General features: G+C 55.5%; 1 protein-coding gene across 3 annotated transcripts in view; it reads left to right on the top strand.

Moving 5' to 3' along the window:
• Nucleotides 1-23,410, top strand: part of EGFLAM (EGF like, fibronectin type III and laminin G domains) — a 143,482-nt gene that overhangs the window by 88,798 nt on the left and 31,274 nt on the right. For all 3 annotated transcript variants that reach the window (XM_036020199.1, XM_036020197.1, XM_036020198.1), the window contains exons 8-15: nucleotides 3,489-3,613; nucleotides 4,175-4,493; nucleotides 5,138-5,238; nucleotides 6,344-6,444; nucleotides 7,032-7,176; nucleotides 10,704-10,893; nucleotides 20,303-20,428; nucleotides 21,468-21,711. In XM_036020199.1, coding sequence (XP_035876092.1) covers nucleotides 3,489-3,613; nucleotides 4,175-4,493; nucleotides 5,138-5,238; nucleotides 6,344-6,444; nucleotides 7,032-7,176; nucleotides 10,704-10,893; nucleotides 20,303-20,428; nucleotides 21,468-21,711 — 1,351 coding nt within the window. The remainder of the gene's footprint in view (nucleotides 1-3,488; nucleotides 3,614-4,174; nucleotides 4,494-5,137; nucleotides 5,239-6,343; nucleotides 6,445-7,031; nucleotides 7,177-10,703; nucleotides 10,894-20,302; nucleotides 20,429-21,467; nucleotides 21,712-23,410) is intronic.

The following is a 23,410-nucleotide window of genomic DNA, read 5'->3' as shown; positions in this document are numbered from 1 at the left end:
AATAGCAGTTTCACAGGATTTTGTGCGAATTAACAGAAACAGTGTCTGGCAAGCTCCTGGCCCAGTACAAACGATCGATAAATGTGAGTTTTCTGAATCCCAGGCTGCTGGATCTACACAGTGGCCACTTCCCTCAGGGGGGAGCAGCAACCGGACAGACCTGGCCTGGAGTCAGGCTCAGCCGGTGACGGAGTCTTGGTCTTAGGTCACTTTACCTCCATGAGCTTCAGTGGACTTACCTACCAAGTGAGATGAACCACAGTTAACCTTGCAGGATCAGTGTCAAGTTTAGAAATGTGTTGTGTTAAACACACAACATTACCTGTTCACAGGGGGCTTCAGTAAGTGGTGGTGAGGGAAGAAAGGAAAAGAAAAGGAGGAGTTGGTATCATTGAGATCCTTGAATTCTTGACCAAGGAGCTTGGGATTCATCCTGTGGGTAGTGACAGGGATGGTGGTGGGGGGGGGGTCTTTGAAAGTTCTTTCTAAGATAGGGTATCATAAGATGAAGTGAAAAATCTCAGCATAGTTGAGAATAGAACAAGAATGATGAAAATGTGTGCGGGACAAGAAAAGACACCCTGGGGAAAGAGAGAGAACAAGCTACTGAAGGTAAAACCCAGCTTTCTTCATGCATGTGCAATACAGTTCTTTTATTACCAGATGGGTTCTTCTGCAGTCCAACAGTTCTGGATGTAGGAGAGAGGCAGACATGGAAATGGATAGCGAGAAAGGGACAGAGAAGAGAAGGAGACCCAGACAAAGAGAGAGGCCTGGAGAGAGGCAGAAAGATACGCAGATACGAGACAAGGGGGAAAGAGACCCAGGGCGTCCCGACCCTCTGTGTGAAGACATCGGGCCCCCATGGGCTGGGTGGATGCAGGTGGCTTAAGAGCACTTGCATCCTGGTGTAAGTCTGGCATCCGCAGGCTCGGTTGGATGTCAGCTGACATGTGGGCTTTTAAAAGCGAAACTGTGGGAAGTTGGTGTGGAGGCCGTGTGTTATCCCACCTCCACCAGGATGCGTCCGGCTGCCTGCCTGCGAACAGCTCCTTCCTGCTGTCTCCGGATCACCTGCCCCCCCGCCCCCTGCTAGCCCCACAGGTCTCCCTCTGCTCAGCAGCTGTCTGCTGAGAACACTGCCCACAGTCCCTTTCTGTCCTTTCTTTCACCCTTGTTTGCAAGCTGCTTAGAAGAGAGTGAGTCTGCTTTCATGAGAAAGATACTGGGCTTAGCTTATTCTGAAAGCAGAATGTCTTTAAGTTCAGTTTGTTTTCAATGTTTCTCTCCCTCTCTCCCTCCTTCCCACACCGAGTCATGCAAACCCTTCATGTCTAATAACCAGTGAGCATCCAGAGCCTATAAAGTCGGTTCTGTTGCCCGTTGCTGCTGCCCTGGAGACCAGTGCTCGTGTACCTACCTGTTCGGAGCAGGCGGCGGCTTCCCGCTTGCCCAAGCCTGCTGGAGGAAAGGGGCGCCGGGGAGGGGGACTCCGGCAGACTCCCACACCCCAGGGAGTGCGTGCTTCCCATGTCCAGCCCAGTCAGGACCGCTGCAGATTAGTAGGTTTAATAGTTGGCAGCTGAAGGAAAGTGCGAACCTGACTGTCCCTAAAGGACAATGCTCTGTACTGTCTCCTAAGAGTTCTCAGCCCACCCTCCAGTGCTGACGAACCCCACTGTCCTGCTACAGCGAATGGAAATGGTGGGGCCCCAAGACACCACATGGGACCCCCTTTCCCCGGGGGTGGGAGTGTTTGCTTCAGTAAAATGTCTCCTTTTTATTTTATTTTAAAGAACTTTTAAGGAAAAAAATAACAAATATTAGGTTGACCAAAAAGTCTTACTTTTTTTTTGGTAAAATAAAAGACACATTTTTCATTTTCACCAATAAGTTTATTGATTTGGAGATTTTGAGTGTGTTGGTTGTCTCCCGCTACTAGCTTCTAGTGGGTAGAGGCCAGGGGTGCTGCTAAACACCTTCCAATGCCTAAGACAACCCTACAGAAAAGAATTATTTGGCCAAAATACAAAATGTCAGTAGTACCAAGAAACTTTGCAAACCATGTTTGACACATTCAGTCAGTCACAGCACCTTCTCCACACACTGCACACTACAAAAAAAATCTTGTTTTGCGTGTCAGTTGTGTTTTTCCCTTTCTTGAAATAATAAAGCATAATGTGCAGAAAGTGTTGCTTATTTCCTTCCATCTTCAGTATTAAAATGGCTACACAAAAAGTCACCTTTTTTTTAAAGAATTTTATTTATTTTCAGAGAGGGATGGGGGGGGGGGAGAGAGAGAGAGAGAGAAACATCAATGTGCAGTTGCTGGGGGTCATGGCCTGCAACCCAGGCATGTACCCTGACTGGGAATCGAACCTGCGACACTTTGGTTCGCAGCCCACGCTCAATCCACTGAGCTACGCCAGCCAGGGCCAAATCACCTGTTTTGATAAGTTTGTTTTAAGTGCACGCTGCTGTGACTGCTGTCACAGTACAATCTAACAAAATCATTGTGAAGGAGTTAAAGACAACTAAGCACACCTAGAGCCACCGTACAGAAAAAACGTGTAATGAACTTTTTGGCCGGCCCATTAACGTGACCCCTCACATGCTCCCAGCACCCACCTTAACAAGTAGAATGTTACAGAAACCCTGGAAGGCCCTGTGGCACCTCGTGCACAACCCCCTCCTCTCCCACAGGTATTTTAGTCACTGACTGACTTTTCTTAGTCATTTCAACTACATATGCACATACCCTTAAATAGTATATTAAGTTTCGCTTGCTGTTGACTTTTTAAATAAATGGCATCCAACTGGGTGTGTTTATTAGCAACTTGCATTTGGGCACGAAGTGATGTGAGGTTAGGGGTGTGCTGACGCGTTGCTGAATGCTCATTCATTCAGTTCCCTGGCACGTAGCATTCCATCCCATAGACACACCCCAATTCCTTTCTCCATTCTCTGTTGGTAGGTGTTTGGGTGTTACTTGCTATTCTAAATAGCAACGTTGAGATCTTTTTTACTGTCACAAATGCTAGTGCTATGAACACGTTCTGCGATCTCCTGGAACGTGTTTTTCTAGATGTTGTAATTTAGGGTGAGATTGCTGGATCCGAAGGCAAGAACAGTTTCTACTTTATAAATATTCCCAAGTGTCTTGCAGAGTGGTTGCACACCCCTAACATCCGTGTGCACGCGTCCCCATCGACCCCACCCTTGGTGGTATTTTTCGTTGCTGACATTTTTGCTAATCTTGTCGGTATCAAAGGGCAGCCCTTCCCGGGTTCAGCCGGCATCTTCTTGATTCTGTCTGGGACGAACCGTTTTTCCTACTTCCTGGTCGTTGGTGCTTCCTCTCCTGTGTTGAATTCTGTGTGTGGCCACCCGCCCCAGGCCACAGGGCGCAGGGCCTGTGACCGGGTCCGGAGAGACGGAGACCGGAGGGTGTGTTCACGGCCGTGTGTTTGCGTCTCTTCCCCGCACAGGCCCCGAGGAGGCTGGAAGCGGCCACTACGGACCCCGTTACATAACCGGCTCAGGCGTCGGCGAGGACGATGATGAGGATGGCGGTGGCGAAGATGACCTCGACTTGGACATCTTCTTTGAGGAGGTAGCAGACATCCCTGCTCTTAAACCCCAGAGCGCTTTGGTTTTCTTGCTGAACAAGGCAATTTGGCCAACGGACTGGGAGCATTCCACTTAAAACTGACTTAAATCGGCTCATTTGCTTTTAACACATGTATTTCCTCTGACTGTTAGGCTCTGGCTGGTCGTAAATTAGTGGTAACTAAGTGCCAACCAACCGTGCTGGTGTTCTGTGGCCAGTCCCGCCTGCTCCCGTCCTAGTCCGGGAAAACAGGTTGCAATTTCCCACCCAGCACGGTTTTACAAAGTCAGGTATGATAAGGAAAGGAGCAATTCCTTGAAAATTCCATCTTTGTGCTATTGTAATAATCAATCATATAATATCAGGTCTTCTGAGTAACACAAGGTACTCAAGGTACTCAAATCCCCAAGGTCTTTATCCATAAACAAGGGTCAGTACTACCCGCCCCATCCACACCCGGGTGGTAGGATGCACCGAAAGCGAGCGTGTGTGCAAGCGTCAGGCGTCCCCCGTAGGAGGGCAGTCTAATACTGGTGCTCTGTGTTCCTGTCTTTCTGGCTTTAGGTCAAACCACTTCCCGCCATCCAAGGGGGGAATGAGAAATTATTGGTGGAACCCAGGATGGCACCAAGATCAGACCCAAAGACCGTTTCTGAGCTTGTGCCCCCTACCCCAGCGTCCCTCCCCACGATGGCGGCGGCTCCCCAGCCCACCCCAGCGAGGAGCGAGGACTCGAACGGCGGGCCCACGATGCCGAGGCTCTTCGACAGGTCTTGCGACGAAACCCTCTGCCCTATCGACAGCTTCTGTGCCAATGACTACACCTGGGGGCGCTCCCGGTGCCACTGCAACCTGGGCAAAGGCGGCGAGAGCTGCTCAGAAGGTGGGTTCTCGGTGTGGGGCAGACCGCGGTGCTGGGCGGGAGCTGGCAGGGCACTTCTGCTGCCCACCCGTGGCCCTGAGATAAACCCCTTCTCCATGTGAACGTCATCGAATGAGCTGGGCAGGGCGACCCTGAGGCTGCTCCCGCTGTTTCTAGGAGAGCACCCCCGTTTCCAGGTGTGCCGCGAGTGCGTGCTTTTGGTGCACTTAAGAAGTTGTCTCAACGGCACCCCGGCAGGTGGACTTTCCCGGAATCACGTCTCTGCTGGAAGAACTGCAACCGAGACATGTGCACGGGAGCTGGGAAAGGCCACGACGGAGCCCACTGAGATCACACGGGGCGGCGGGGTGGGGGCACGGCTGGAAATCGGGGGTCAGGGACCCTGCAGCCAGAGTCCACTTCTCTGTTGGGTAGCACGTGACAGTCTATCTCCAAAGGTCCAGGTTCCCCCTGAGAGCACCAGGAGCCCGGCGTCCCCAGGAATGAGAAGTGCAGGGGTGAGAAGCAGAGGGAAGGAGACAGGAAGCCGGGGTTCACAGACCAGAGCTTTTCGCCGGACGACCCCCAAGCAGTGGTGTAGGTTGGTTTTTGCGTTTGAAGAAGAGGGGAAACAGCCCGCTTTGTGCTGTCGTCGTCTCTTCCAGATATCGCCATACAGTACCCTCAGTTCTTTGGCTACTCGTACGTAACCTTTGAGCCTTTGAAGAACTCCCATCGGGCATTTCACATCACTCTTGAATTTCGGGTAAGAAGCTCTGTTTGATGAGTGCCCACTGGGTATCCTGTCACAACAGGGAGGGGGGAGAGGACGCAGGGAGGTAACTATCATGCAGAGCCCGTCCTGAAACCTGTTCACAGGTAGCAAGGACGACGGGCCCATTCACACGGTCAAGGGCGCCAATGTGGGGTGGGCAGGCGGGCTCTGTGTGGTGTTGGACAGCGGCAGTGGCTGGCCTGAAGCATCCCAGAGAGGACGTTTGGGTCCCGGCCACGTTGCTGATAAAAGGGACTCCTCCCTGGCCAGGATGTGAGAAGGCGCAATGCATTCTCATTCCCAAACCCCCGTTCAAGGCGCCCAGACGGCGGCTGTCATTGCTGTGGCTGTAACCCAACAAATCCAAACCAAGATGCGTGGCCCTGGCACAGAGCGAGGCCCAGGCAGTGCCCTGTGCTCTGGCCCCCTGCAGCTCCGAGCTCAGTCAGTGGCTCCAGCTTACTTACGTGACTCTGTTGGGTCCCTCAGACGACGTGAAAATGTCTGGAGATCTGGAAACAGGTTCCCTTGGAGGTCATGGTCATGATGGTGATTATCCACAAGACAATCTGTCGCAGCCCGGAATAGCCCACATGGACGAAAACCAAACCAGGGTATCGGGGGGCTGTTGTTACCGCCCTGTTCTCCTGATAGAAGGAAAGACGCACATTTGTGTGCTTCTCAGAGGGAAGGAAGTCAGAAAAACAAAAAAGGGAAACTGTAGGATGCTCTCTGGTGAGAACAGAACTGACGAGCCAGGAGCAGCCCTCTGTCGCCCTGGTCTCGGGGCCCTGGTTTTCCCGAGGCTGTGCTGGGGGACCCACAGCACCAGGGGGAGAGCAGGTGAAACGAGGTGCCTTCCTCCGTCACCTCCCCGCCGTCCCTCCCAGCTTGCACCACGCTCTGTGGGCGGTGTGTGGGGAACGAACTTCGAGCACATGCCTGGGGGCTCGTTCACTGGAGCCCACGTGCCTGCCCCTCTGCAGATAGGGCCACAGAGGGGACCGCTCACGTTCCACCCTCAGGAGTGTGTCCCGCTGTGGCTTTACGGACCAGGACGTGCCCAGCGTCCCCGTGGCTTCTGTTTGTCCCCCAGGCGGAGGCGGAGGATGGCTTGCTGCTCTACTGTGGGGAGAACGAACACGAGAGGGGAGACTTCATGTCCCTGGCCATCATCCGGCGCTCCCTCCAGTTCAGGTGACTCCTGCCGAAAGCCCACAGGTTTCTTCCTGCCACCCTCGGTGACATTCACCGGGTTTTGCTGTGTGTAGTGCGCACCCACGTGTTGTGTGCATTATCCGTGGGATTAGTGTCACCATTACTATACCCCTGTTATGTATCCATTATACCTATGTATAGGTATGCACATCCTTGTTTTTCCCTAAAAGAATTTGGGTGAAATAGTGCACATTATGTGTGGCAAAACATGGTACGTTTTTATAGTGTGACTAGAATAACTGCAGCGTGGGGTTCCTGTACATGAAGAGTGGCGTGTGTGAGGTGCATGGACCAGTTTACCAAACCCTGGAGTTTCAGGGCTGCCAGGGGACCTTTGCCACGTTTGGAGCCTGGTGACCGGGTTCATTCATTCCTTCCTTCGCCGGCAAGTGTCTCTGGAGCACCCGCGGTGCCCCGGGCACGGCTGTAGGCTCTGCAGTGCAGTCGTGGGCAGCGGGGGGAAGGCCCCTTCTCTCCGGGAGCCCTGTGGATGTGATGGGACGGATGAAGGCCACCTTCTGAGGGGGCGGATCAAAGACCCTTTCTTTCCTTTCCCTCCTCCGCAGGTTTAACTGTGGAACCGGGGTCGCTGTCATCAAAAGCGAGACCAGAATCAAACTAGGGGGCTGGCACGTGGTGACGGTCCGCAGAGACGGGCCGAACGGGCTGCTGCAGCTGAACAACAACACGCCGGTGACGGGTCAGTCCCTGGTGAGTGTGCGCCTGCCTCTCTGCCCGCCCAGCTGGCACCCGCCGGGAGCATCCCGAGAGCTGGGGCGGGGCTGGCAGGACCCACGCTCCGGGTGGGCCACTTTCCATGGCGACCCCATGCCGCTGAGCCTGGGTGTGCTCCTGCTGGATCTTGCCACTCTAGGCGGGCCTGGGGGGCACGCGCCCATCCCAGAAGGAGACCCGAGTTTGCAGACACCACCGCCGCGGTGGGCGCACGGGGACACGAAAGCCAGGGCTAGTGGAAAGAGCCGAGCTGGTGCCAGACTGCAAGCTGGCTCTTAAGACAAGGGTGTTGCCATCCCGTGGCTTTGGAAGGGGGTTCCGAGAGGTTCACTTGGTTCAGTAGGCAGGCACAGGCCACTCCTCTGTCCTTTCCGGGGACCGTGATTCTGGGAAGCGGTAAAACAATTTCACCATCGGGCTGCTCAGCAAACCACCTAGGTATGCGTATATTTGTCGTGCTCGGGGCAATTTTAGGACGGGGTTTGGAATAAGCAGTTTGGGTCAGCAACCCGCCAAGGAAATGAGCCTGTAATTATCATTGGTCAGGTGTCTGTATTCTCCGAGGGAATATGTAGCAAGAAAGCCTTTGTGTGTGTGTGTGTGTGTGTGTGTGTGTGTGAATAGCTTCCCCCCTTCCCCGGGCTCTTGACTGCCAGACACGCTGGACCAAGGACCATGCCTTGCTGTTTCCCGTTAATTCGGACCCCAGCGGTTCCTAAGGAATAAGAATCCAAATATAAGCCCTGGCTGGCGTAGCTCAGTGGATTGAGCGCGGGCTGTGAACCAAAGTGTCGCAGGTTCGATTCCCAATCAGGGCATATGCCTGGGTTGCAGGCCATGACCCCCAGCAACCGCACATTGATGTATCTCCCTCCCTTCCCTCTCTAAAAATAAATAAATAAAATCTTAAAAAAAATAATTCAAATATAGCACAAAAGTGTGAATCCAGTGAGATCACTTATTTATAAGGAAGGAAAAGACAGTAAATGAAGTAGAGTCACATCTGGCCCAGAGCAACAGGGACACTCTGACTACAATTCAGTTCGATAGGAATAAAGAAGCTTTGAACATGGGTCCCGAGTGCTAATGTGAATGCAGGTCGAAGAACCTACAATAGAAGCAGCACCCGTGGAAAGGTCTTAAGGTTTAAAGCAAGGAACCTCCATGCAGGTTAATAAGCTGAGCCATGTGGTAACAACAAGCTAGAGAAATGACAGGTTGCATTAATAGAGTCCTGCCATCTAGGACAAGGGAGGAGATAATCCTGTTTTGTCCTGGTGATTGTGTGTGTGTGTGTGTGTGTGTGTGTGTGTGTGTAGCTTCCAGAGCTCCAGTGGCAGGTCTGGTCCTCTGAGAGGCTAGCGTTCAGACCTGCAACCGCAGTCTGAGACGGCTACGAACAAACCGAAGCACGGCCGAAGAGCAGCCAGTGAAGCAAGGAGATGACTGAAAATCCCTGGAAAGATGGGTTGAGGGAGCATTGCTTAGATTGCAGAAGAGAAGAGGAAGGTATAGGCGGTGGCTTTTCATCAGAGTCACAGGGAGAGTGTGGGGGGTGGGGAGGGACTCCCTCTGTGGACCCCAAGGCTGAAGCTGAACGGGGGGAGGGGAGACGGGAGCCGCTTTCGGCTTTGCCCGACCACGTGCAGGTGTGCAGAGCTCCAGCCGGCTGCCTCAGGGGTGGCCCCCCCGTCCTTGCGGGTGTTTGGAAAGCAACTCACCCAAACCTTTTGGCAGCGATGTTCCAGGAACCCGGCATTAAACGGGAGCTTGGGTTAAACGGGTTTTCGTATTTTTTCTAATTCTCAGAGTCGGTGATGTTCATGAATATAAAAGTCAATCGTAAGGAGCATATAATTTTATGGATACTCAGGGCAACATTTGTCTCCCTACTCCCAGGACTTGCTAAGCAAGTTCTGTCAGCGGGACCTCAGATGTGGGGTGTGTGATCAGCTGTCTGGGGAGCAAAGGACTCTGTCGGAAGTGGGAGTCCCCCAGAAGCAGACCGGATGAGATGAGGAGTCCCGTGCAAACGATACGTTAGGGAAGTGCCATCCCGGGAGACCTGTAAGGGAGGGGAGCGATGGACAGAGCGGGAGTCAAGTCAGTGTGAGTGAGACCCCGGGCAGAGTCCTTCGGGGTCTGGCCTCCGCCTCAGCCCACCAGGGAGCCTGAGTACACGTCACCCAAAGCAAGTGAGTCAGATGTTCATACTTCTGCCCTCGTGAAAAACTGCTAAGGGCAGTGCTGGGGGAATGCAAACCCTGGGGTGGGTCCAGTTCTCTGCGTGAGCAGGCAAAGCGGGCTCCAGGGACCCGAAGGCGACCCTCATCAGAGGCAGGTACGGGCCAGGCTCCTCCAAGGCTGTGGCCTGGGATGTCGTGCAGGGGGCCTCAGAGGGACCAGACGCCCACAGGGCGCGTGGTGCTCCGGAACAGGAGGAAAGGGTGGAGTGGTCGGGCCCCTGCCCTGGTCCGGGGTCAGGGAGCAGGGCCAATGAATTCCGAGGATGCTGGTGAAACACGCCAACGGGGCACACCAGTAGTGTCACAACTACAGGATGCCAGTGGCTGGCAGACCGTCCTCCAGGTTCACTGTGCGCACCTGACACCTGCCGGCTCACGGCCCCTGTGCCGTCTGTGCAGGAGTCCTGCCCGGGCATTAGCCAGATGGAGCGATGACGGGATGCTCTACGTTTCGGTAACAGGAGCGTAAAGGATAAAGATCCCATTTCGGAGGCTTGACTTCTGGACGTTTTATAAGTCTGGCCGCGTGCCTTTTCCCAGCCTCCTTCTTTGGAGCCCTGAACCCAAATGAATGCGATGTTTTCATAACCAAAAACCAGATGGCCGAGGGTGGCTTAATTTTATCCCGCCTACCGTCAGCTCTGTGTGTGCTAGCCTCAAGACCTGCAGTCCAGGTTGTGGTTTGCTCTTTGACAGGAAATGTTTCCACCTAACTATAATAACACTTAAAAAAAAGATGCGTCCATAAGCACATTTCAAAATATTTTGCAATAACGCCTGTTTGGTAATCTTCCCCCCCTCCCCAGCCCAAATATTTCTTGCAGGATGCCGTGTGAAGGCGACTGGGACGGAGAGAGGGTGAATGTTAGCTCGCGTGTACACTGGATTGGGATGATCACCTTTGGAAGCACAGTGTAGCTCAGGGGCCCGTCCCAGGGGCACAGTGAACTGGTGTGAGGGCTGGGAAAGGAAAGTTTGTTTTGGATGCCCGGCGTGGTCCACTGCCCATCGGGTCGCTCTCGGCCCTGCCCTTCCCTCCCTGCCCTTCCAGGCTTTCCAAAGTCACCCTTTCTCCAAACGGCCCCTACTGAGAAGCTCCCTGGGTTTCCTGTGGTGACCAGGGCTTGGATGTTGCTGTAGGGGGACGTCTTAAAGATCAATACGGCTGGCCGTCAGTTGCATCCTAATCATGTCAGCCAGTTGCATTTCTGACTTTTGATTTTGTTTCCTGAATCACCGTTTTCGTCTCTCCTAAAGGGCCACTACAGTAAAATCACCTTCCGGACGCCTCTGTACGTCGGTGGGGCTCCCAGCACTTACTGGGTGGTCAGAGCCACCGGAACCAGCCGAGGCTTCCAGGGCTGCGTGCAGTCGCTCTCGGTGAACGGGGAGAGAATGGACCTGAGGCCCTGGCCCGTGGGGAAGGCACTCAGCGGGGCCGACGTGGGTAAGTGGTGGCCTGGCGGGCTGGGGTGCTCTCGGGGGACGGCCTTTTCTGTGTGGGCCCGGGGGTGGGGCAGCTCATGTGCAGCCACCCTCCACAGCTAGTTCTGCAGAAGTGAAGGAAGGAGCGGGGGTGCCCTGAGGTGATGGTGGTGCTCTGCAGACCCCGCGTATGAACCCCAAGACATGTAAGCAACACGCTGTGCACCCCTGGCCCGCATGCCGCTGCCCCCTCGGCCCTCTTCGGGAGGGTGGTGCGGGCTCATGGAACAGCGCAGTGCATGGCTCGCCCGCCCCGTGGAGCCGCCAGCACAGCGATGCGCGGAGAGGGCTCCCCTGCTCTCCGGTGCTGAGGGCAGTGGTCAGCTCCGATCCCTGACCACCACACCCAGCACTTTCTCGTGGGCTCGCTCACTCACGCCTCACCCTTAAGTCTAGGAGGCAAAAATTGTTGTTACGCCTGTGTTGTGCATGAAGCAAGCTCGTAGAAGTTAATAATGTATCCTAAATAGTGGGCTAGGATTGTTTTTTTTCCCCGTTTCTCCTGTTTTCTTTTGTTTTAAATGAAGATGTTGTTTTTTGAGAAGTTTAAGGGTCACAGCATAATTGAGGGAAGGTACGTGGATTTCTCACATACCCCCCCACCCCGCCCATGCACAGCCTCCCCCATTGTCAACACCCCCCACCAGAGTGTCGCACTTGTTACAGCGGACGGGCCTGATTGACACGCCATCATCACCCGAAGCCCATCGTTTACACTGGGGTTCACTTGTGGAGGTGTGCATTCTGTGGGGTGAACAGATGTATGACAATATGTATTCGATATTATGGTGTCATAGAGTATTTTTTAAAAGATTTATTTATTTATTTTTAGGGAGGGAAGGAGGGAGGGAGGGAGAGAGAGAGAGAGAGGGAGGGAAAGAGAGAGACATCAATGTGTGGTTGCTGGGGGCCATGGCCTGCAACCCAGGCATGTGCCCTGGCTAGGGATTGAACCTGCGATGCTTTGGTTCGCAACCTGCACTCAATCCACTGAGCTACACCAGCCAGGGCCATATAGAGTATTTTTAGTTTCCTAAAAGTCTCCTGTGCTCTGCCTGTTCACCTCTCTCTTTCCCTTCCCTCCAACCCCCGACAACCACTGATCTTTTTATATTCTCCGTAGCATCGCCTTTCTCAGAACACCACGTAATTGGAATCAAACAGCGTGTAGCCTTCCCAGACCGGCCTCTTTCACTGAGTCACGGCTTGAGAGCTCACTGCTTTTTAGTGCTGAATAGCATCCCATAGTTGGAATAGACCACAGTTCATCCATTCACCGACTGAAGGACATCTTGGTTGCTTCCAAGTTCTGGAACTCATGAATAAAGCTGCTAGAAACATCTACTTTTGGGGGGTGGGCACAGTTTTGGACTCGTTTGGGTAAATACCACAGGGAGTGACTGTTCGATCACGGTAGAGAGTGTTTAGTTTTGTGAGAAGCAGTCAGACTGTCTCCGAGAGCGGCCGCCCCATTTTGCGCGCCCGCCGGGAACGAGGGAGAGCCCCTGCCGTCCCAGGTCCTCGTCAGCACTTGGTGGTGTCAGGTTGCAGATTTTGGCCTTCGTAACAGACGTGCGGGGGTGTCTCATCGGAAGTCACATTTCCCTGAGGACATAGATCGTGGAGCATCTCTTCATATGTTTATTTGCCATCTGTTTGTCTTCTTTGTTGAGCTGTCTGTTAAAGTCTTTAGTCCATTTTTCAGCTGCATTTTTCAGTTGTTGAGTTTTAAGAGTTCTTCAAAGGTGTTGGAAAATAGTCCTCCATCAGGTGCCTCTTTTGCAAATACTCTCTCCCAGTCCATGGCTTGTCTTCTCCTTCTCTTGACCCGGTTTTTGCAGATTAGAGATGTCCCATTGTAATGAAGCCCAGCTTATCGATTATTTGTTTCATGGGTTGTGCCACTGGTGGTGTACCTAAAAAGTCACCCGCAGACCCAAGCTCACCTAGGTTTGTGCCTAGTTTTACCTTCCAGGAATTTATATTACATTTTATGTTTAAGTCTGTGGTTCATTTTGAGTTAATTTCTGTGAAGGGCATAAGATTTGTATCTCCTTCCTTCCTTCCCTTCCCTTTCCTTCCTTCCTTCCTTCCTTCCTTCCTTCCTTCCTTCCTTCTTTCCTTCCTTCCTTCCTTCCTTCCTTCCTTCCTTCCTTCCTTCCTTCCTTCTTTCCTTCCTTCCTTCCTTCCTTCCTTGCATGTGGCTTTCCAGTTGTTCCAGCATTATTTGTTGAAAAGATTAGGATTATTTTTAAAACAATGAGCACATTTATTCTATCACTGAAGGCAGTAGATAGATAATTCTGAGGTTGGTTAGGTAACTAAGTGACTATTCTCAGCTCCTACAGTTGCCTTAGCAAAACACCACCAACTGAGTGGTTTAAACAACAGAAAAATTTATTTTCTCGCAGTGCTGCAGGCTGGAAGGCCAAGCTCAAGGTGCCGGAGGTTTGGTTTCTCCTGGGCCTGGGCCGTGTGTCTGTGCTCCCATTCCTGCTAGTCTGGTCCTAGTTCCTTTTTCTATAAGACACACTCAGGTTGCATTCGGGCCCACCCGTGTGACTTCATTTAACCTTAACCCCCCCAAAGGCCCCGTCTCCAAATCCGGGCACCCTGGGTGTCCGAGCTCCACGCTCTGGATTCTGGGGAGACAGCTCAGAACCGCGACTCGGTGGCATCGGAACTCGGGGCTGGTGTGCCTCTGTGACTCCCTTGCTCCAGCTCATCCTCCCACGATGGTGCCGTGTCTCTGGGCACCGCGTCCTCCCACGACATTGCCCTTGGCAAGAAACAGTGAGTCCCTTTCCTGGGTCTCTTTTCCCTCCACCTGCAAGGTGCTGTTTGGGGAGAGTGCCCGGTGAACACTGTGTCCCCCTGCCCAGATTCCACCGTCCACGTGCGGGCACCGCTCCTCCGTCTCCGGGCACAGTACGTTCTGTTTGTTCTGTAGCTAATGTCAGCCGAGCGTTTACTAGGTGTAGCCACCATTCTCAGCTGCTTGGGTCTTTCCCAGATGCCTGTGCGTGAGGTGCTGGGACTAGCCCTGGCTAGTGAGAGCCGGCGGCACAGAACAGTCAGGCCACTGGTCCAGCGTCACACAGCTGGTGGGTGGTAGAGCCTGAGAGTGGCCTCAGCCGTTCTGGCTCCAGGGCCCGCCCTCCTACCCACACCCGCCACACCGAGGGGTCCCAGACAGGCTTCCAGGGGCTTCCCTCCACGCTGCTCACTCCCGGAGACCCTACCGTTGCCAAAACTACGAAAGGTGACGTTTACTTCGAAGGGAAGAATTGCTATGCACAGGTCATTTTTACATCCCTTGTTATGCCCTGTGGTATCTTTCCCCAGCCAATCATTGCAACTGGACAATAGACAGCGGTCACCAAAACAGTGAGGAGGCTCCCGCTGGGGCGGGACGGTGTCTTCCGAATCCCTCTTCCTGGGTATGTGGGGTGACTCAGAACCTGAGAAGCAGCTCCGGCCGGTGTGGCTCAGTTAGTCGGAGCATCATCCTGTACACTGAAAAACTGTCGGTTCGATTCCCAGTCAGGGCCCATGCCTGGGTTGCAGGTTGGGTCCCCAGTTAGGGTGTATGAGGCCACCAGTCGATGTTTCTCTCTCACATCGAAGTTTCTCTCCCTTCCTCTCTGCCTCCCTCCCCTGCTCTCTAGAATCAGTAAGTGTGTCCTCTGTGTGGATATACAAGGGAGCGTGAGAAGCAGCAGGTCCATCAGAAGTCTCTTGTGCTGTTGAAGAGCCTGGACTCTGAGGCAGATGGCCTGGGTCTGGCCAGTCAGTTAACCTCTCTGGGACTCAGTTTCCCCAGCTGTGGACGGTAGCTGCCTCATGAGAGGATTCTGTCCAGGTGAACTGTGCTGCACGCATATCAAGTACTAGAATAACGCCTTGCACACAGCGAACATGTTACAAATATTGCCTGTCACTGATATGCTCGGCCCACCCATCAAGCAGGGGGTGATGTTCCTCTCTGTTCCTCTCCCTTCGTGACCCGACGGGAACAGTCTGGCGGCCTTGAGCCTGAGAGGCAACCTCCGGCAGGCAGTTTGGAAGTGGCCGAGCTAAGCACGGACCCATTTCTGACAGCGTTTTAGATTCTCACGCGGGGTGGCTCCGGCCTCCCCGCTGAGCAGGTGCACCAGGCGGGCCCCCCTGGCTGGCCCCCCTGGCTGGCCCCCCTGGCTGGCTCTGGGCTCCTCGGAACTGGGCTATCTGATTTCTCTCTCTGAACCCAAACGGCGGGCATCGGTCACGTGGCCTGCTTTCACTTCTTCCCCCTGTCCCCGCCGGGGCAAAGGCACAGGGCTGGTTGTCTTTCTGCCACCTCTGTGCTTGCTGGACTTTGAGTTAGTCCTGAAGTTCACATTCTTGGGAGGTCCATGTGGCCCCCACACGGGGAGGACTGAGCTCATGCAGCAGCAATGAGCTTCTGGTGGAGACCCCATACGCGCTTCCGGCAGAGGTGACAGCAGCCTCGGGGTCGCGGTCTTCCATCGGATGCCTCCAGCTGGACAGTGTCCCCGGCAGCCGCAGCTGTTCCTCCGGCCCACCTCCCCGCCCTCACAAACCAGCTTCCACTCCTCACGGGGGCTTTTCGTTGTCCACCCCCACCCCGCTTCATCTCCTCCCTGAGACTGTCCCCCGCTACGGACTCTCTCTGCACGCACATTCTGCAAGAGTCGGCAATCCCAGCCAAAGTTTACGTGCTCTGGCCCAGCCTTTTCTTTTCTTATTTCCACCCAGATTCTCAAACCTGAACCGCCAGCACTCATTTTGTCCAGTCCTGTCCGGGCTCGCCACCCCCTCCAGAGCCACGTCACAGAGCCAGCTTCCCACGTTGTGTGGGACTCCAGAGGCCTGTGGTGGTCCTGCATCTCGTGGTGGTGTATCACTCTTACTCACGTCTGCTTACGTTAGCGCGTGTGTGTTGGTGCAGCTGCTCGGTGCCGGGCACAGTGCTGAGCGTGGGGGGTAAAGGGAAGAACGAGAGGAGGGTCCCAGGGCGGCCCTGGAGTGGCGGCCACGAGGACGGAACAGATGGATCAGGTAGCCGTAGCAGTAAACGTGACTCTGGGGTGAGGGATGCTCAGGAGAAAGGACGGTGCAGCCAGGGGGAGGGTGCATGGCCTGCGGGTCAGGGAGTGCCCTTCTGGGGATGCGGCGGGACCTCCGTGTCTGGAGCAGGAGCGGGAGTTTGAAAGCAGCGGAGAGAGGGAGGTGCGTTCCAGGCAGGGGCGAGGGCTTGTCCCGGGGGAGTGTGAGGGCGAGGGGGGTTGGGTGCCACAGTCCTGCTTGTGTTCTGAGAGGTCCCTCCGGCTGCAGACAGCTTATGGGAAGGTGTAGTCAGTGGGCACCAGTGGGGGCTGTTGCAGTAGTCCAGACCGGAGCTAGTGGTGGTGCGCCCCAGGGCGGTAGTGCTGGCAGATTCGGCAGATCTTTGGGGGAAGGAACAGGCAAACCTCAGCTACTGGCTAGACTGGGGGCTGGGGGCAGGGAGCGGCTCACTGTCCATGTTGCCTGAACGCACGCCCCCACAATGTCTCACCTTCTGTCCCCTCCTCCGGAGCCTGGTGCCCCCTCTGACCTGGTGTCTCACCACGTGGTCTTGCACAAACCTCCACGGTGGCCGGTCCGTGGTAGGTGCCACTGCCAATGGAGTCATTTGTACATTGATGGTGAGCTCCTGCCAACTCTCCACGTGCAAGACCTTGCACCTCTCCCTCCCACTCTCAGGTTTGAGTTTTTCTCCTGACCAAAGCTAACCTATTCATCTACACTCCGCACCCAAACTACCCCGAGTGCCTGGGACCTTCTGCCAGGACCCTCTCCTCTCGATGGCCAAGGGCTCTTAGCCCTAATGTGCCAGGGACCCCATTGGCCGTCGGGGGAGGGCTCTGGGCCTCTTCTCAGGATGGTGCTTTTGAAGTGCAGAGAATAACATACGTGATAGAAAATGATGATATTGAACTAAAGCTATACGATATTTTAAACTTTTGATATTAATAATCACGCATGGGCTTCTCTATAAAATATTGAAGAACAAGATTACTTCGTGGTGGTGGCAATAATGACACGATTTCAAGACAGTCAGCAGCACAAACGATGTTTTGAGACCTCTGCAGTAAATGGAACATGAAGTATGAAATGACGGTAACTCAGGTCTGTGTTTCCTAGTCGCAAGGACTGGTGGTACCAGGGTCGCACCGGGGGTTTGTTGTCTGCCTCTGTCACTGACGGAAAACCCCAAGTGCAGCTGGAAGGTCGGATTAACAGAGGTGACCGCTTTTCCCGTCTGGGTTCACAGACCCTGCCCCTGCGTGCTCACACACTAGCTCGCGGCCCCGGCAGCTGAAACCAGCACCACACCCTCACCGCCCTGCCCTGCCGCCCTTCTGGCTTGGGAACCCTGGGAACCGCGCTCCTTTCTTTCAAAGCCTGACTCCGGCAGCCCTCCCCCGCCCCGTCTGACCTCCTGTCCTGGGGGCTTCTGCCTCCCGCTGCCCAGCAAAGCTTAGCCCCCTGAGCTCTGTGAACCGGCCCTGTCTCCCCCTGTCGTCTCTCCCTCTGTGGTTCCCCGGGAGCTCCGTGGACCCTTTCATCCCGTCCTCTCTCCCCGTTCGTTCTCGGTGTCAGGGTCACCCCCAGGGGTTGCTGCCCTTCCCTCCCCAACCTGTGTGCAGACCCCCTCCCTCACCTGAGGTGCCAGCTGAGCAAGAGCCCCCTCCCCCTCTGCTCCCCAGGTCCCTTGCTCAGGCCTTTCCTCTTGTTGAGCTCCTTTCCCCTGCAAACTAGAAACCCTGAGGTCACTCTGATCCTGGGAGGAGCCGGCTGTGTCTTCCTTCCCTGTGGCCCTTGGACTCTGCCCTTTCTCTCCATTTGCTCTGCCACCAGCCACCCAGCCCTCTTTCCCTCCTGGGGGATTTCTTTCCTCTCTCCTGCCCCGTGGCTCACGGTCGCCTTGCTTGCAGGCCACGGCCAGAGTAATGTGGCTGCCACTCTGCTTTCGCCCTTGACACCTCTGGCTGGCTTCCCCCTCCCCTGCCCCCCTCTCACCCCACCTCTTAAAAATAGCTGCAGTGCCGATGTGTAAAAACACACTTTTCACACGTATCTAAGATAACCCAAGGGCCCCACTTCTCCCTGTGGGGCCAGCCCTCCTCTGAGAAATACTCTCAGCCCACAGAAATTAGAGTGTGGGCCGAGTTTGGTTCTCAAGGTCAAAGTCAGCCACCTGCCTGGCACCTGTGGGTGCTGCAGCTGAACAGAGGCCAGTGGTCACTTGTGCCTGAATGTCCAGTGGCCCTCAGCTGGGATTCCCAGAGGCTGGCCTGCCCTGCTGGAGGGGCACGCCATCCGGAAGGGCTTTCATTAAGTCCCGTGAGCAGCCCCTGATGCCCATCTGCTCTCCCGGGGGCCTGGTGTCCCCCGCCGCCCAGCAGGGCTGCACAACAGGGAAAAACCGCATCCGTCCAGTGCACACGGGTGACCAGTGAGGAAGGAGAAGAGCCTCGCCCTGCTGAGGTGACGCAGCCAGGCCAAGGAGGGCGTGTCCTCTCCCAGGGGTGGCCCCGCCTCGTGTGGGTGCAGCATCGGACCCTGGGAGGCCGCCAGGCACAGAGCTGGACCCTCACGGCTCCTTCAGGATGTACCCCTTTACCTCCATTCCCCCCAAAAGTGTTCTGTGGCCACCTATGTAGTCTGGTCCGTCTGTTTTACTTATTTCTTACACACAAGGAGAAAAGGAAGATCAAAGAAGCGGAAGAAAGCCCAGGAAAAGTCCGTTTGTTTTCGAGTCATCTGGTGACCTGCCCTTGAACATGACCAAGGGCACCTGCAGGGGCTTCCCTGACCTGTGTGTGTTCGGTTCATAGAACTAACCCCCCCCTCTGAGGTTGGACCGTTAGCCTCTCTGCTTGTGGTGACCCCTCTCTTCCCCGTGAGCTCACATCTGTGGGCGGAAGTAGGGGTCCTGCGGTCACTCCCTGAGTGACCTCCCTCCTACCCACCTCCCCGCTCCAGACCCAGGGAGCCCAACTCAGCCAGTCAGTGAGCTTGGATGTGGCTGCTTAACCCCTTCAGTGCTGGTCTCCGTTGCCTCGATTTTCCACCCACAGGAGGCATTGGGGCCACATTAGTTAGAACTTTTGCCTGCACACCCTGTGGACATTGGAGGCATTGAAACACACTCTTATGGGCACACCAGAGGGATGAATTAAAGCAGAAATGACTCAGACATCCCCGTCAGCGGCCATAATATTGCCCCCAAATCTGTCATGTGACTCATGGTGCCCACCATGTCTTAGAGGGGCTCAGGGGCTGTTCAGAAGGAACAGGCCAGTGTGGGGGAGCTTCATCCACTGAGACTCCCCCCCCCCCGTCCACCACAGATGAGAGTAAGTCCACCAAGACATGATCTGCTGGGGGAGGGAAGGTGCCCAATCTCTCACAGGAGAAGGGCCAAGAGCCTTTTCCTCGATGGCTTTTATTTGGGTTTGTTTACACAGGAATTCAGGTAAAGCTCCTTACTCATTGCCGGGAAGTAAGGATCAAATAACAAGGAACTACGAGGGCCTATTTGGAGTCAGGGTCAGATAGCTAAAGAGCTGTAAAGAACTTTAAGGGAACAAACTTACTTCTTCCTTGGACCCTTATCATTTCATTGAGAGCATTCTAAACAAAGCAGGTTTCACAGGATTTTACATATTCTTTCTTAGGCCTGATCACCCAGGGAACCCGCCCTTTCCAGCACAGGGCTGCACCACCCTGTCATTGTTTCAGGCTTAGGTGGAGCAAGGGAGGTTAGGCAGCTAAGAGATTAGGAGATTTTCTTGAAGACAAGGAGGACTCAGGCTATGTCAAAACCGAGGGGTAAGGGTCCATCACCCCCTTTTGCTATAGCCCCCAAAGTCCTTCCCTGGGGCCTCCCTGTGATCATGCCTGTCTTAGATCTTTCCCCCCTTGGTGGGGAACCTGTCATTGGCTAACCGACCAAGCACTGGGGGCCAGGCAGGGTGACGTAAAAGGAGCAGAAGCGGTGCTCCTGCCAGGGAGATAAGCTTTTTGTCTCCTTGGTGGCTTACGGTCCAAGGTCACTCCCTCAGCCTTAGCCTTGGTGGGGGTTACAGCTTCTGAAACCAGGCAGGGCGGCTCCCAACAAGCCAGACTCAAATGGAAAGGAAGGGCCGGCTCCGCTTACCCTGCAGGCAGGTTTGCAGTGGGACCGACCGAGGTGCATGTCGTCAGCAGGAGTGGGGGCCGGAGTGTGTGTATTCCGTGCCGCGAGCTCTCTGCACGGCCGGCCCCGGGGTCCGGGACTGGCTCGTGACGGGTCCCTGTGTGCCTCCGTTCCGTCCCAGGCGAGTGCAGCAGCGGGATCTGCGACGAGACCTCGTGCATCAACGGCGGCACCTGCACGGCCGTCAAGGCTGACTCCTACATCTGCCTCTGCCCCCTCGGATTTAAAGGTCGACACTGCGAAGAGGGTGAGGAAGACGCGAGTGGATGGTGTTTCTCTCCGCATGTTCACGCACAGCCCCGTGCATGTTTACGGGGTCGACATTGCTTTCTTGGGCGGCTTGGGAGAAACTTTTTTTTTTCACTAGGTCGGTGTGTCCTCAGGTGTAAGTATCAAACCAGCCCTTCCTGGCCAGGCTTTGGGGGGCTCCTCTCGGCCCCCAGATGCCTCGAGGAGCCTGCCATTGCGTGGCCCGTGTCAGGCTGCACCAAAGCAGTGACGGTGCCAGAGCAAGGCCGGGAAGGCGTGCAGACACATTAACAATGTGATGGGCAGGAGTGGTCTCCTTTCCCCTCCCCTGTACTGTCCTGCTGCATTTCCCCACCGCTCCACACCGCACATATGGGTCATCCACACGTCATCAGTCACACCTGCACACCTGTGCACACATATGTGGAAACACATGCACACCCACACACACAGGAAATGGGAATTTTTGGAAGACCATGCGCAGTTGAGTATGCTTTAACTTCTCCACCAGCGATTCAGATTGGGATCTAAGACACCTCCCGGGGACAGTCTTTACTATAGAATGTAAAGTCTCAGGGCTCGTAGAGGCCGGCCCGTGTGGCAGAGTGAGCCAGAGCTGTCCCGTGCCGCCTCATGTTGTCATAGCCTGACGTGACAAAGGTAGATCCCCGCTCACGTCGCACACGCTGCAGGTCAGTGGAGGTGCTGGTGCCGGCCCCCGGGGTGGCCTCTTCAGGGACACGGGCTGCTGCCCTCCAGGCACCCCACTGGGGCTTCAGAGGCCCCCACGGACTCCTGCATCTGCCAGCAGGCGAGGGAGGCGAGAACACGGGAGATGGAGGGGGGTCCTAGGGACCAGGCCTGGGGTGGCATCCGGCCCTCCCCACCGCGTCCCACTGGCCAGGACTCCGTCAGACCCCCACGGCGCTGCGGGGCAGCTGAGAGACGGAGCCGAACTCCGTGCCCAGGAAGAAGCATGTGTGTGGCTCGTTCTGCCCCCTTAGGAGGGACTTCTGACGCCCTGCTTGTCTCTCCAGCGTTCACCCTGACCGTCCCTCAGTTCCGAGAGTCCCTGCGCTCCTACGCCGCCACGCCCTGGCCCCTGGAGCCCCGCTACTACCTGTCCTTCATGGAGTTCGAGGTCACGTTCCGGCCGGACTCGGGCGACGGCGTCCTCCTGTACAGCTACGACACGGGCAGCAAGGACTTCCTGTCGCTCAACCTGGCAGGTGGCCACGTGGAGTTCCGCTTTGACTGCGGCTCGGGGACTGCTGTCCTCAGGTAAGGGCTGAGGCCTTTAGCAATGCCCCCCCCCCCCCGGCCCCCACCCCCAAAAAAGAAGCCAAACAGCAGCCACTCTGGGCCAAGGTGACCTTGTCATTCAACGGCTTGGGATCTGCCTGTCTTCCCCCAGTCCCCTTCTCTGAAACCTGCCCCGACTCATGCCGATGACAGGCCTCCCGTGGGTCATGCCGTGCTGGGGCCGAGGTTCCCTTCTCCAAACAACTGCCCAGCAGATAGTGGCCCTCTGCCTCGGGCCAGGGAACACGGGTTGGCTTCCGCCGGGCGCGGGCTGCCTCCCTGTCCACGCGGGGTCACTGTAACCCCTCCGCGGAGGCTGGGTGAGCCGCAGTGAATCAGCGCCGTGCCCACGGCATCTCTTGGTGGGTGCTGGCAAATACACCATGAGCAGGAAAACAACTATGAGCAGGAATGCGATGACCAGCAGTGGGCACGGCGACCTCACTGGAGACGGTGACTGCCCTCCTGGGCCGTGTAGAGGGTGACGAGTCCCCTGGCACGTCTCGGGCGGGCCGCTCTTGGACCCTGAACCAGCAGCAGTTGGGAAGACCTACCTCAGACCGATACGTGCTCCAGGACCAGCTGTGTGCTGAGGGCGCTCGGCAAGAGCTGGGCAGTAAATCGGCGCCTCGGGCACTTGCTGGTGTCTGCAGAACGGGTTCCCAGTCCCCGACACCTCCCTCCATCGTCGTCTCCCTGCCTCTGGCGTTCACTTGCTCTGCAGACCGACAGCTCCCGTACAGGGCGTCTGTCGGTGCCGCTGCATGTCCTGGTTTCTGTGTGTGTTTTCCCCATTTGTTTGTGCCTTGCTCTTCTTGACTGCACGCCTCCCGTGGTAGTTTGTACCTTCGAGCCAGAGGCCTGCCGACCGACAGCGATGTGCTTCCGTTCTCGTGTTTGTCTGATCCTTCTGTTTGGCCACGGCCCGGGGTGTTCTGTGTCAGTGGTGCCCTGCGGCAGGAAGTCGTTGGGCTTGCTGTCGTCTTGAAGGCGGTCTCGGGTCACGGTCAAGCTCCGTCCGTATTGCTGGACTGTCATGTTTAGGAAGAACCTGGGGCTGAGGTGTTACCGCCGAGTGTGGCCCCTAATGGCCGCTCACTTTTCACGGCTGATGGGAAAGGCTTGGCTGCATTGGAGTTTTCCTAGTTCTTCAAAGGGACAGTTCGTTTCTGTCCTCACGGCCGGATCCCTGCACATCAGGGACACCTCCCACCTCGGGGAGTGGACAAACGTTTTTGTGCCTCTGGTTCTGCAGAAGCGTCCTGGGTGGGCACTCCACTGACTCAATGTGCGTATGATTATGCAAATCAGTCTAAGCAATTCACCAAGGACTGTCTGTCAAGTTGAGACAGGAGGACACCTTGCGTATGGCCTTGCCCATGGAAATGGCTTCGTCCTGGGTGAGGAACGGCCAGCAAGAGCCAGGCAGGGCCAGCCCACGAGCCCTCCTGGCGGACAGATCGCTGCCTGCACCTCACGTGGCGGCCACAGCGATGGGGGGGTTACAGGCACACGGGGCCTCAGAAGTCCAGCCTTTTTCTCTTCCTAATTCTCTGCCTACTGTTGACAAGAGGAGTTTTAGATTCTTTTTTTAAAAAATAAGTTATTTTTTCCCTGCCTGTCCGGAAAGGTGCCTGGAAACAGAGTTCGTGCATGTTAGGTGTGAAGAAAAGGAAGC

Source organism: Phyllostomus discolor, chromosome 3 (assembly GCF_004126475.2).
Source record: "Phyllostomus discolor isolate MPI-MPIP mPhyDis1 chromosome 3, mPhyDis1.pri.v3, whole genome shotgun sequence".
Taxonomy (NCBI): Eukaryota; Metazoa; Chordata; class Mammalia; order Chiroptera; family Phyllostomidae; genus Phyllostomus; species Phyllostomus discolor.
The sequence above is the reverse complement of the archived record's forward strand: the minus strand, read 5'-3'. Positions and strand labels throughout refer to the sequence as shown.